Source organism: Liolophura sinensis, chromosome 13 (genome assembly GCF_032854445.1).
Source record: "Liolophura sinensis isolate JHLJ2023 chromosome 13, CUHK_Ljap_v2, whole genome shotgun sequence".
In the NCBI taxonomy this organism is placed as follows: Eukaryota; Metazoa; Mollusca; class Polyplacophora; order Chitonida; family Chitonidae; genus Liolophura; species Liolophura sinensis.
In genome coordinates this window covers 25,224,023-25,239,180 of record NC_088307.1, presented here as the reverse complement: position 1 = coordinate 25,239,180, position 15,158 = coordinate 25,224,023, and the positions used below count along the sequence as shown (strand labels likewise).

General features: G+C 37.4%; 1 protein-coding gene across 1 annotated transcript; it reads right to left on the bottom strand.

The window, feature by feature from the left end:
• Positions 1-3,405: 3,405 nt before the first annotated feature.
• Positions 3,406-11,107, bottom strand: LOC135481012 (GDP-fucose protein O-fucosyltransferase 1-like). The gene is made up of 7 exons (XM_064760942.1): positions 10,987-11,107; positions 10,370-10,485; positions 9,496-9,619; positions 7,676-7,841; positions 6,685-6,877; positions 5,379-5,609; positions 3,406-4,223 (listed from the first exon to the last, which is right to left on the bottom strand). The coding sequence occupies exons 1-7, from the start codon at positions 11,105-11,107 to the stop codon at positions 4,029-4,031; spliced, it is 1,146 nt and encodes a 381-aa protein (XP_064617012.1). The 3' UTR covers positions 3,406-4,028.
• Positions 11,108-15,158: the final 4,051 nt, after the last annotated feature.

Sequence of the window (15,158 nt, the reverse complement as noted above, 5' to 3'; positions counted from 1 at the left end):
GAAGTTTATTTTGGTCTAGTCATAGGATTGTAGGCTACGGTCCCAAAGATCACTGGTTCAAATCCTAACAGGGTCACAGTAACATTCTCAATACACTTGACACTGCTTAGCTATAAGCGGTACCTAATTCCATCATCTTGACTTAAAGCAGACACTTTAAATTTTCTAAAGGAATGGTGCACTGGTTGAGCCACATCTTTCTACAAGATATCAAGCAGCAGATGTAAAGTACCAGCCTTTTAAACATGCGTTGTACAAAATGAAACACTGAAAATGATTTATTTTTAAGCACTAATTTACTAATAAAAACTTGATGAAAATATGAAGACTTCAATTGTCATTTCACAGTCAGTATAAGATGTATATGATAGAAGATAGCTGATATCATAAAATAACTCATATAAAATAGCACCCTAAACAAACTCAGTCAAAAAATGAAAATAAAGGAACTTACATAAAAATAAAGAGATTGTGCTATTTCCTATCCAAATTGTTTAGTAATGCATGGCAATTCTATAACTGACTATTATTCATATATGTACCTTTGCAGCTATGTCATAGCTGCTCTCAACCAATCAGCAACACACTCCTTGGTCATGTGACAAATTTAATGCAGGCGACAGAACCCTTGAATATGTTTTTTCCATGAAAAACGAAAAATAAGAATATTAAGGCAGAAATTCTTTCTGGAAAAGTAATCATAATGTGCCCAGCCCTCAAATATGATAATTTCAGTGTTTCCAATACTGTAATTCTTCAAGATTTTCGCATGTTTGCAAGGTGTTCACTCAAGCACATTCCGCAGGCATTTTGGTGTGTTGACTGACAAAATGCTTCTTACACCAAATTAGCCAACCGCTCCAATGTAGTTTTGTCTTCAAAATTAATTTAAAACCTGCATCGTTTGCAATGAAAGCTGCTCCTTCAGATGCAAAAAGGTTGAGGAATTAGGGTAGTACTTTAAACTTTAAAACTCAACAAAAAAACATCATTTCACCCATTTTAGCACATCTGAATGCTCAAAATTTATGAATATGCATATTCACTTGTATAATAAGCGCATTGTTATATTAATCTCTTTACTCCTGCATGTTAACTGGACAAGATTTGAAATTCATTTGCACAACACAAAAATAATATTGTTTGTTGTTATTTGCACTTAATGAAAGCATTTGTGGTAGAGAAAACGTTGGCTAATATTTTAACAGTAGTGCCTTGGTTGTAGTCCACTGAATGCTTACTTGACTGGTTTATTTATGTGGGATTTACCATGACTTTCAACATTACTTAGGTTGTTTTTGTAAAGTGCACCTCTGTAGCCAGTCATGTATTTTCATCTCTTTACTCCTGCATGTTAACTGGACAAGTCTAAGATTGGAATTCATTTGCACAACACAAAAATAATATTTTTTGTTGTTATTTGCACTTAATGAAAGCATTTATATTAGGGTGCATAACAAATATTAAGACTACTTTCCCCAAATAATAGCTGGAATCCAATGCAGATGCTATCATTAGCGGATTAGATCAATAAAATTGTGCCGAATTCTAATCTTCCTAAACAGCTCTTCAAACTGGTTGCAACTTGTTTGGGTTGGATGGCCAGATTGAATATTATTATTAAAGATTATATTCAAATGGTCTGAAAGATCGGAACTATTCAGTGATAATGGAGTAACACAGCTAATTTAAAATACAAACATCATCATGTAGTACCAAACTTGAAATACAAGAAGTGTTACGACTTTTCTTTCCTTTCAATAAATTCTAACAAAGTTTGTTACAAATTACAATAGGCTGCTGTTTTGCATTGCGCATTAGAAGAAGACGCTTGGCAACTCTGCTACATGATCTCTAGTAAACAAGGCACCATCATTTGCACTTATTTAACCAATCTGAAGAGAGGTCGTAAAAAATACATGAATAATGCAGAGGTTGAAAGCAGTGGGTGGGGGGCGGTGTTTGGAGGGCTATGGGGGGTAGGACATGAAAGCTGAAGTTCACAATTTTTAACAGAAGTGGTAAAGCCTGGGCAAGCCATTACAGATCATTTTCTAATACACAAAATTCTAATACACACAAAGTTGCACCCTGAATGGCAAAGCTTACAAAATTTCTCCTAGTGCTTTATGAAACAGTTCAATATTTCTATGATACGGTATTATGTACAGACAAAACTGATACCCTACATGACCCAAAAATTCGAACACAAAAGAGCATTTTTCGGGCAAATAAATATCATAAATTTCAAATTTACATTCTGGCAGTCGAGTATCCTTCTAAGCTCCTCTCAAAGCACCTTTCTAAAATCAACAAAACACCCAGAATGTGGAAAAATGAGTAACTTAGTCATGGACGAAATTTTAGGTCATTTAGGGTAATATATAAAATGTGTCTAAAAAATAACACACAATAACACACATCATTGCAAAAAGGCATATGGTCTTCGCTTAACATCTTTGTACAGTTATTTTTTAATAAAGACATCAACAAGACAGTTAATGCTACTTATTTTACTCCTTGGAGAAAAGCTTGAAGTATCAAAAAATGTATCGTTAATAATCAACGATCGCTTCACTGAGGCATCACATTACCAGTGGCCCAGTGCCTATTTCAACAAACCTGAAAAATAAATCTGTATTTAACAACAACAATTCTCATGGAACAAAAAACCAGTGGGTGTCGCATGTCTACTTAAAACAATTCATTGTTTTTGGAAACTACGAGGGAATGGGGGCGAAATCTATCATACAACTTCTCAGAAAACAGACCTTTTTTAAAAATCAGCAAAAAACCCTAGGGCTGATTCCACAGACAGCATTCTGACTGAAGTCAAAATTTAAAACCTTGCCACATAGCTTAGTTTTTGGTAATGGAACTTGAAATTCTAACACAGTTGTCTGAAGATAACACTGACAGGGTCATCAAAATGTTCATTCGAAGGGCTGAATAACAAGCCCTGAAAAAGTATTTTAAGCTTTGATTTAAGTCAAAATTGGCTTTGTAGAATCGAACCTGGTTCCCTGACCTTTTCTCCACACACAAAAGTCAATGGAATGATTCTAATCACACATTTTATGTATAGACCTAAAAATACATTTTTGGTACACATTTATCTCTGGTAAGCTGTGTTTTACGCCATTCTCAAAAAGATCATCTAACCCATCCAAACTTCTGAATTAAAGCTGTCGTAAAACCCAGTAGGTGCTACAATCTTGCCTGGCACATATGTGTAATGTATTCAAATAAAATTTAAAAAAAAAAAAAACTCAAAAACTAATTTTGTAACAAAACGTAAAAGATTTTTGGAGAAATATATTGTGCAAACCATGATTTACTTATTTATTAATTTATTTGATTGGTGTTTCACCCCGTCCTCAAGAATATTTCACTTATACGAAACCCATGGGGAAACCCATGATCATCCACACTTACAGACGGAGACAAAGCCAGCATGAGCTGGCCTTGAGCTCACAGCGACCACATTGGTGGGAGGCTCCTGAGTAATTGCACCGAGCGGGGGCTAGCCCCCTTGGCACTGCCAAATATGCTGCACCTTGATAGGTCTGGGTGATTTACTGATTAACAATCAATTTATTCAGCCAGCACAGGCCCTTGGTACACATGGTGACAAAAAAAAAAGTTTCTCAAAATTTTTTCTGAATGAGAAAGTGAGAAAAGGTCAAGAAAACAGGGTACTTTATGTGATATCCCCGGTCTGAATTCCTACAGTTGTACACAATACTGAACTAGTATAAACCAGTATAAAATGGTCAATGGGGGAAACTACATTTAAAAACAAAAAGCTGGAATGATACCTTTGGTAAACCACTACATCAGGGAAACAAAAAATGTAAACCTAAAACTGGAATTGTGTATATAATGATAATAAATAAATTCACTACAAACTACAACTGGAATTCATGTTCAACTGATCTCTGCTTTTGTTCCATTTGAAAGCAACCAATTTTTTAAAAGGTGATGGGGGAAGAATATTCTGCTAAACACCAAGTCCACAACATTTCATTTTAAAGTTCTTCCTTGGTTTTTTTCTTGGATTTGGTTGGGAAAGCCCAAAACCCTGATGGCAAGTCATTAACATCTCTCTCTCTTTTAGCAAAAGCCGTGAAGGTTGAGACACAGTTCCCCAGAAAAAAATCGGCTTTTCCAAGAATGGCTAAGTCAACGTGAGGATCTGAGGGGGTAAATTTTACCAGCTTCACCTGCAAGACAACACTTTGGTTTATTTATTCATCTGAATGGTGTTAAATGCCACAATCAAGAATTTTTCGCTTTAAAGTGAAAGAAAGCTAGAATATAAAGTAAGGTTCAACATACACAAAAATTATGCGTTAAAATACTTTCATTTATTTATTTACATTTTTTAAAGGCATTCAAATATTAGAAAACTATGGTGGGCTGTGTGAGCCATACTGATGGTATCTAGGAACTCTGACGTCACATCACCTTTTTTTTTCTGGTGTTCACCAGTGGGAAGGAATTTTTGAGATCATTATTTCAGGTGCATGAGCCGAGAAAACCCAGGTGCCAGTAAACGACTAGCCTTCATCAGGTATCTGACAAGCTTCCTGACTTAAAACCACAAGCGGAAAGGCGAGAATTGGGTTCACACTACCTCAATGGTCAAGGACGTGACAGTCACAGCTATCCTTAGCAAGTCAGGTCATGAAATACAATTTAAAACACAGCAAATCATTTACTGATTTGACAGGTGTGTAATTTTCTACTTAAAAGGTTTTTTTTGGGAGGACAGTGTAAACCACTAACCTTAGGCAAGTTACTGATGAACTTTCTCACGTGTGGCATACACCTACTGCCAGAAATACTGATACTGATGCTTTTGTTTAATTTGTTGAGGGTATATGTGGATTTACAAACATTTCAATGAGAGTCCCTTTTCGCTTATGATTTGAGCTACATGTAGGTTCAGGTTTTGGTAGGAAGAGAAGGATGACAGACAGCTGCAGAAGTTTGAGGTGGGGTTAGTAAAAGCCGGTGAACCTGCCAAGAAATTTGTGAGTAAAATCTGATCGGGCCTTGTTGTACATGATGTAAGATTGCTGTTTGCCTAATTTTCATAACCCTCCGTTGGCATGTAGTAATTTGTAATCCTAGCATGTGAAAGTTTACATAAGTGTGTTGCCCATGTCTGAAACACATATTATTGTGTGTTTACAGCCACTAGAGCACAATCTTCAGCTTATTGTCCGCCAGGACTCCTGAACAACAAGTACATGTACAAGGAATATCCCAACTTCCTGTTCCAAGCCGAGACTGAACTTACACCTTGTGTGTCATGCACTTCTTCCCAAACATCTTCCCATAAATTTGCAGAAGTTCAAAGAAATCCCTCTCACCTTTTTCTTAAACGCATCGCCCAGCTCTGTCATCATGTCTCTCTGGTCTGTTGCCACAAAAACTGTTTTGGCCTTGTACTTCTTCACCGCCTCTTTCACTTGTCTTATGATGGTTTTATCGGACGGAAAACATAGCTCGTATGTCATAGGACCATTTTCTCCACGTTGTCCAAGGCACTGGGGCGAGGCAAACATCTGAGGAGACTGCTCCACATGGTCACACGCATTTCTCTGCACAGAAATTCATATTCTTACACCATGTCACTTGGAAATTAAATTTTTATTTTCCTTGTTACCAGTTCATACATAAAACATTGCAACTGTGCAATACATGCAAGCATTCTCCAAAGATATGCAAGAAAATTTGGAATCATCAATCCTCTTTCTTTGTGTCTGAAAAGCATCCTCTGTGATCCATTCAATCATTTTCTTCAAATATGCAAGCAATTTCTTCAGACATGTTATAACATTTTATTTCAGATGTGCAACCAAAACCTTCAGATATGCAAACAAACATCTGTTCAGATGTGCAAGCATCCTATGAAAACATGAACGTATTCCCATGACGATATGAAAGCATAACCATATCGAAATGCAAACCAAATCTTCAAACAGGCAAGTGTTCATTCTCATACTTGAAGCTGAAGCCGATATGAATGAAGCTGACAGCAGATTTAGCAATGTACTACCGTATTGAGCTGGTCAACTTCATCCATCCCTGCTGTGATTCAGGATAAACCCTCTTTCCCATCACAAAACCCGGACTATTAACCTTACCTGGCATAGATGAACAAATAATGAGTCTGCAGACTAAGCTTTCAGTCTTCAGTTCCAGTCAACAGAGTTATCTGTGCTTTTTTTAATTTTGTGTACGTTATTCTGCAAGGTTTGGACTCAAATCTTGCGCAATAATTAATTTTCTGTCACAGGAAACGATGATGTTTTGCATATTCTGACAGCTCATCTTGTTTCAAGACAGAATCCATCCCTAAGTCACATGACAGTGGAGCCCGACGGCGAACATGACTTTTTCCAAAATTTTGTCGTACTTATTGGTGTAAGGTCTGTGCATGTTTGTTTGAAAGCAGTCCTTAATGCCTGGTAACAGGGGAATTTCCCCCTTAGTTTCGTGATTCAGGTCTAGATTCAGAACCCAGACATCACTGGTTCAAATCCCATGCTGGTAAACCCCATCACAGCATGAATCAGTGACCTGATCCTACCTTGGTGACTACTAAATGGGGAATATAAGCCCTCCCTAAATCTTCCCCAATGATCACTACAACTACACTGCTTACACACTTACCCAGTCAATCCCATTCCGCAGGTGTAAACCAATGAATGGCTTCTCAACGTTTTCCTTGATGAATTTTGTTGCTTTTGCTTCAATGTTTTTGGACCATTTTAAGTATTTTTGGAGAGGAGCATCTGCGGGGTTCACAGGGAACTGTGCAGGAGCTCCTGTGAAAGCCATGACTGGGTATTTGTCAGGTGGGTATCTAGAAACACAATAGTAAAATAATGGGAGACCATACACAGTTATCACCCTTGACCAATATAGGCATAGCGCCATCTGGATGTTCTCTAAGGGGGGATAACTGAGTGACATAGTCCATTACTCAGTGATACTTAGTTCACTGAATTATACCACCGAGTTATCATTCCCTACACCACATCCAGATGGCGCTGTGCCTACCTCTGTCATGAGTCATAGCTAAGTATTGTTTTCTACTGATCTCATCATACTTGTAGACAATGCAATTTTATAAAGGGCTCAAATTAACACCCAATCGAGACCTTTGAGACTTCAGCTGCTTTTAATGGCCAATAAAGCAGCAAACACTTCAAAGTAACAGTTTTTAGTTGGTATTTTTAGTTCCACCTTTGTTTTAACTACAAGATGCTACAAACGGGAATGCGATGCAGAATTTCAATGAAATGGACATTTACTGTTGTAAACATGCAGTCACAATGTTAAGCAATCGGCTGTAAAGTGAAAATCAGCACCCAGCTGCCATACTGATGCAGGAAGAACTCATGGTATTCTGCGTGAAAAAATGGCATCGGTCTGAAATGCAAATGTGTCTCATTGGCCAAAGCCTTGTGGTCTTCAGTGAAAGTCAATTAGAACACACAGCCAAATAAATAATAAAAATAACACAAAAAAAAAAATAAAAGGAAAATATCAAAAAATAAAATTTATGCTCTCATTCAGCATTCACTAACACACTTTTAACATGACTGAAAGCAAAAAAAAAGAAGTAAATACTAAGTTCAGGCAAATAAATTGCACATACTTATCAAGCCATCTTTTTGTTTCAAACTGACTGTGCGGAGCAAAGTAGAGGGGGCCATACAGTTCTGAGTGGTCAAAGTCCACCTCGTAAGTGTCCCAGAATGGTCCAAATGGATTGCCTTGCTTAGCATCACATCCAGAGTTACCTCTCTTGGAATAGCAGAACACTGAAACAATACTGGAGGCATTCACTAGCTATCAAGACCTGTGAGTCTTTTTAAACACAAATAGCTATGTTTTCACTTAAAGCTGGATAAAACATAAAAAAATAAATGAAGTTTTACATATCTTTTCCAAAAGGCTGGTAAAGAAATGTAATATTCTACTTTCACCACTACTAACATCTGTCGCAAAAATTAGAAGAATTAAAGTATTGACATGCTTTTCCACACATGATGTACTACACTGGTGAAAAGTAAGAGACCTTCAATGAATGTTAGACTGTTCAACGTTTGTCTGAATAAATTGGGTTGTCTCCCTTGTTTCCCTTAGTACCTAACAAAAGCAGTCACCAAGACAATGTGAAAGTATTCACGTTAAAGTTGAGAAAACATAATGGAATTTTGGACTTATTCACTGGGTTATCTCTCCTGTTCTACATGGTACATAAACAGAAATAGTGACCAAGAAATGTTAAATCCAGATCAAGCTGAGAAGCAGAATGCCATTTACCAAGGATATATTTATTAGGTTGTCTCCCTTCCTCCCCCATGGTGGATAACAAATAGTCAGGAAATGGTATTAAAGTAACCAAGATCAAACTGAGAAACCCAAAATAGTTATCAACCAAGAAACAATTATCAACCAAGATCAAACTGTAAAACAGTGCAATTTAGCTTGGATGCATTTACTGAGTTGTCTCCCTTGTTCCTTATGGTTCATAAATGAAACCGTTATAAACAAATGGTATTAAAGTAATCAAGATTAAGTTGAGAAAACATAGTGCAATTTAGCCTGAAAATATTTAGTGAGTTGTCCCCCTTATTCCCCATGGTACACAGCAAAAATAGTCATCAAGAAGTAAATCAAAACTAAGATAATTAGCCTGTCAATATTATTGTCTCCCCGGTTCTGCATAGTTGAGAACACAAAAGGATCACCAACAAATGGAATAAAATTAGTTTGAAAAATATGGTGAAAATCTGGATGAACGTTTTAACAGATTGTCTCCCTTGTTTCCCATAACGGGTAACACAAATGATTTATGCAGACGATAATTCAGGTTTTAAATCTCATACTAAACGTGCACAGCTTACGTACGGGTTAGGTCAAATTCATATTTCTTCTCTTTCACAAAAGCTCTAATCTATAGCGCACAGCGCAATTTAAAGTGCTACTTCAGTTTGAAGAGAAACCAGGCAGAAATGGGAAGATGATGTGCGGGATACCCTATGGAACAGAGCTACCAGCACAGTTCAAAAATAGCACCATTAACACCAATCAGTGAATCTTTGGCAGTTTCGATAAAAGTCCCTGATGTGATGTGATAATATTCCTTATCTGATGCAGGTGAATCAGGAAGACGAGGCGTCAGATGAGGCATTGACGCTGGAATGACTTCATGCGTGTTTAAATTTACAGCATCATTTGTGGCTATACGTCAGGGAGGGGTGATCCCCAGGGTTCTTACAAGACGTTACACCAGGCAAAATCGGAAATTACAGGAAACTATTATCATTCAAAACTAACAATTCATGAAAGCAACTGAGATTATCCACCCCAATCAGTTTATTATGCTTTTAAGATATATAGGTCTTGAAAATGAAGTAGCTCTTTAAACAAAAGAGCCAATGAGGACCCACAAACAAATTCAGTTCCTACCCGTTCTCTCCCCAGGTGGCCATATTTCTGGTGCCAATTCTTTCATGAACTTTTCCATTGTTATCACACGGTGGTACTCTTGTAAAGGAGCTACTTGGAAGTATGTGTCAAATGGAATCTGCGTCTGTAACAGCAAAGTGGTTTACTGGTTGGTTATTTCATTGATTTGATTTTTAATAGGGAAATTTCCAGTTACCTCTTTTGTCACCAAAAGAAAAAATGTCCCACTGTATAATGTGACCTGTTAAAAATGTTAGGCATCTATTATTAGCCACATTTACAATGGGTGTCTAAATGAAGTTAAAGTCGTGAACTTGAAAGAGGTGTCATTTGTGCCACTGGAACACTGTGAGATAAGTGATCAGTAAATTGATGTCAACAGACAGTGACAACAAAAGAGTTCAAACTGGAAACTCCCCCACTGGTGTCTTAAAGGGATACAGACTTGCTGCTGATTGGTTTAAGGTAGAGATAGGATTTCCTGCCTTAAACTCCCCAGGTTTGGTCACCCTTCCCATCCATAAAATTCAACTATGGCTGAACAAAGCGTACCTCTCACAACAACCAATCAGAAATGATTCTGTGTCCTTTTAAGCTGTACTCATTGGACTGTATAATCAGTGTCACATCTGCATCCTCTTACACATACTTGCACATGATTTTAATCCTTATAATGACACAATCAGTATGTCGCTAGTCTGTAAGGCCCTCAGAATTCTAAAATTGTAAGGAACCTTCAAATAAAGCTGGACTTTTTTTTTTTTTTTAGCATCTTTAGATTTCTAACTGCTATGTTTACTTTAACTTTGAGTTGTCTTTTCCTTCAAATCTTTCCAGATACACGTATGCAGAGGTGTAAATGATGAAGGCTTACCGATCTGGGAGCATGATTTCTGAATTCCACCCAGGCGGGAAGCGCCAGCGTACGATTGAGGGAGCGTGCAAATGCTAGCGACCCCAAAAAATGATCTGCCTGGTTCCCAAACCGACCTGCAACAACAACAACAACAGCAGCCAATGGCTAAAAGAGAGCTTTACACTTACATTAATACTTTATTACAGAATTCATGAAACATACTGTATTTCACCTAAAGCTTAGTGTGTAAAAATGCACTTTCAGAGGCATATAAAGGCCTCTTTTGATTTTTTTTTTTTGAGTTTTTCTGATAAGAAATTAATCAAACATCTGCCAAGCTACTGAATAAGGTGGATGAATCAAGCAAAAAATGCATCACTTGAAAACTGTGAAACTTTAGGTGAAATACGGTACCTGTTATATGGTGATTGTTCAGTTTTTCAGAGGGTGATGAAGAAAGCCGCATGGATCAGAATATTTTTGGAGACTGATTCCAAAAGCGTTTTACCAAACATGCTCATTACACCTCTTCACCTCTCCTAAAAAAATCCTTTGTTTATTTTTGTGTTCTTTGTTTCAGTTTTTCTTTCTAAACCATGATTTTTCTGCTCATGACAAGCAGTGTGCAGCCTTACCCATACAGGGGCAGTACAGTATGTACCCATTAGGGTCCACCTCCACAGGAAGTACCCCCAGGCTGAGGACGACCAGGACTGTCAGCAAGACCCCAGGGTACAACAAGAAACTGCAAGTCATCCTGCTGGCCAGGGCAAGTCTGAAATGAGAGGATATGCTTTTTGTTTTACCAGCTCAATATACCAACACCTTCTGTAAATCTTTAACCTTTTCAATCTTTGAAAAAAGCACCTTTTTCAGTGGAATTTATCCAAGTAATTAGTATGTAAATGGTTTGGTGCTGAAATAATTTGAGTTATTAGGGATGCAAGATTCATAAAACTGTGCAAATTACTCCTCTACACCTACCAAGTTTCCTCAGAATCTTATAGAATATTGCTTGCAGAGGTGGCTGAAAAGGTTGAACAATAAGGGTACATCCATACTGGATATTTTAACTTCCTGTTGTGGCCATCCATTCAGTGGAACATTGTAGGCACCAGTCTTACCATTATGGGCATGTGTTTAGCTGTTGTGGGCATGCAATTAGCTGCTGTGGGCATGCGCTTAGCTGTTGTGGGCAAATGTTTCGCTGCTGTGGGTGCCCATGTCACAAATTGTCTGTAGCTTTTAAAAGGATGTAACTATCAAACTCCCCCAAAGTGATTTAAGTATAAGCAGTTTTCAAAACGGCTTTCTAATTTGTCTGGTAATTATAGTCAGAGTAATACAATAGGGTATAAACCCTACAAAACGAACATTCAACCCCCAATAGGTATCTTTAATCAACTTGCTGCTTGTCAAAACATCTTGGTCTTATTCTACTCCAGAGTCACTATCAGTTTTATATGACAAATCATGATCCTATCTGAACATTTCATAACCTCACAAAAATTTTATTTATTTATTTGATTGATGTTTCACACCATACTCACGAATTTTTCACTTGACAGCGATCATATTTATGGATGGACGAAACCGGAATAAACCACCCACCTTTGGCAAGTTGCTGACTAACTTTTCACATATGACGTGCACATATGATCCCCATATATGGTAGACATACGTGGGAAGGTCTGTCAGCAACCTGCGAATGGCTGTGGGTTTTCCTGGCTCTGCCTGGTTTCCTCCCACCATAATGCTGGCCGCCGTCGTATCAGTGAAATATTCTTGAGTACGGTGTAAAACACCAATCGAATATATAATATAAGTAAATATATGGTAGAATACAAGTCGTTTTCAAGGGTTATCCTATTTCTTCAACCTTTTCAATCAACACTGCGGCGAATATTTGGAAACATTCTGGGAGAACTTAAATAATGTAATGAAATAATTTGCATATTTTAATGAAGCTTGCATCTTTAGCGACGCAAACAAACCATTTTTAGCTGAATTTTCATGATAATTACATGCATCAATTTCTCTGGAAAAAGTGCTTCAGTGCTTGAAAAGGACAAAGATTGACAGTATGTTAGAGGGGCCTTCGTAGTCTAGCAGGTTAGCACTCCAGCATGGCGCAATGACCCAGGAGCCTCCCACCCATGCGGTTCCAGCTCCGGCTGGCTTCCTCTCTGACCGTACATTGGAAGGTCTGTCAGTAACCTGTGGACTGTCATGGGTTTCCCCTGGGCTCTGGCCAGTTTTCTCCCACCATAATGCTGGCCGCCTTCCTATAAGTGAAATATTCTTGAGAAGTTGTAAAAACCAACCAAATAAATAAATGAGTAAGGTAGTAATACTAGTGTTGTTGATTGCTTACTGTCACCAAGAACTGGCTCCAAGAACAATGAGGGCAGAGGAATGCACAAATTCCCCGTCCACTGCCGGGATTGAACCCCATACCTTGTGAACTCTAGAGCGTGAAAAGACCACACATTTACCAATCATTCACGATCAGACTTTCCCCCCTATAAAGTAATACCATGCGGGATTTATGTCTGCTGTATATGCATGTATGATTTCTTTTACACTCTTTACTCAGTTTGGGCGAGAAGTTGCATTGTTTAAGTCAAGATTTGTCTGTTTCATCCAACCACAATTCCATCTTCATACACCCTGTTAACTTGTTTGAGTGGCATTTAGAAGTTGGGATGATAGTACACTGAATAAGGTATTCTTACGAATACACAACGTCTTGGTGTATTAACACGATGTTTCGATGTAGTTACTAACATCGTTACCAAGTGAATGTCAAGGCATTCTTATGGACATACAATGTCTTGGTTTATTAACACGACGTTTCGATGTAGTTACTAAGTGACATTCCCTTGGTAACGATGTTAGTAACTACATCAAAACGTCATGTTAATAAACCAAGACGTTGTATATCCATAACAACGCCTTGTTTGGTATACACCCTTTTCATTGAAACATTCTTCCTGAAAAAAGCACAGACATTTAAACGGATAAAGAAACCAATTTTACACAGAGATTTTAAGCCCAACGATCGTGCAAATCATAAATTTTTGACAAATAAAATGGATAAGAAGCTGAATGGTCCACAAGCCACGACTGTCTTTGTTGTTGAAAAACAACATTATGAAAAAGAAAGTATGATTGTGATATGTGTGAAGGGGGCTCTTTTAAATCTACAGACTAGTTCATTCCAAAAGAACGAATAAAATGATTTATTTACCGTATTTGACATATACACATGTACTTCATGTCTTTTAATGTACTTCATGTCTAAATTCACGCTGGATTTAGCTTGCTGTATCATGCACAACACTGATGTGGTAACAGATGCTTTGCAGATATTCATATGCCACAGGTGAAATCAACCCTATCCCATTTTCCAGCCACTTAAATGTTCAATCTCTCCATTATCAATTATAAATCTACATGTATTGTTCGTTAAGTACACCTACATGTATCTTATTTACGATCTAAAATTTAACGCACACATGTTTCCCTGTGAAGATCACTAGATATTGAGTATGTATTAGGGCTTTGAGCTGATAACCACCTGGTTAAAATCTGTGGCATCTCATCTACGGATAATGTCAATACATACTCATGCATTTATCCCTTTCAGTCATTTATCAACAGCTGCAGAAATACACACTCTGTACTTAAGTCTTCACCTTTTCGCATGTGTGCAAAGACATTTATTCATGCATAATCTGATTGCTTTATTCTGTATTGACTGATAAAATTATCTATGAAGCCCTGAAACTGGAAAACCCAACCAGTGTAGTTTTGTCTCCAAAATCAAATTTGAAAGGTGCATACTAGCTGTAAGTCGCAATGAAAGTTGCTCTTTGCTATGTGAAAAAGTTGCTCTTTGTGATGTGAAAAAGTTGCCCTTTTCTACGTGAAAAAGTTGCCCTTTTGTATGTGAAAAAGTTGAAAAATCAGGGTAAGTAATTTGCACTCACGACAGCCTGGAGTGCAAAAATAGTCCTCTGCACTCCCAATTTTATGAAATCACTCCCTAAAATTACTCCAGTTCACATGGCAAATATATTATATCTATTTTTAAACGTCCCAAAACTGTCATCCAGTGAAGTAGTATTTCCTGTGTAACAATGACTTGAGCCTAAACCAAGCTGACCACTGTTTTCTTGTAATACATAGATACTAGGCTACCAGTTTTCCAGCAAATCATCATTGTAAAATAAGAATTTGAAAAACAGACTACACAAATTTGGCCCAAATTACTTTAGATGGGAAGGTTCCCCATTTCAGACTAACACACACAATCCAGGCAACTGCAGAATCTCTATAAACCAAAGAACTCCAAAGTTTTTTTGGGGTGTGCCATGGACAATGAAATTTGAGTTCCTGCATGGCCACAAGTTTCCGTAATTCATACATTGCTTTTATTCACACGATTAGTAAAAACGATAACAATTCAGAACAGGAGTAAACTTTAAAAAAATGAAAAGTGTTTCTAAAAGTGAACAGAAATAATCACATACAGCAAAAGTCGTACCTGGAATAATCCCTGTCTAATCCCTTACCGAAGAATTTTCCACATTAAGAACATTCCTCCTGAATGACGAATCATTTTATAATTTAAAAAAAAAAAAAACAATCTGAAAAATTTAATGCATGCTCAATAGTGGTTGCATTTAATCAATGTGACAATCATAACCTTAGGCCCTTAAATGTTTTTAGGGGGTCGGCTGACTGACCATTCAAAAAAGGGACCTACTCAAAGTTTTTATTTGACTTTTAATGGAATTTATTA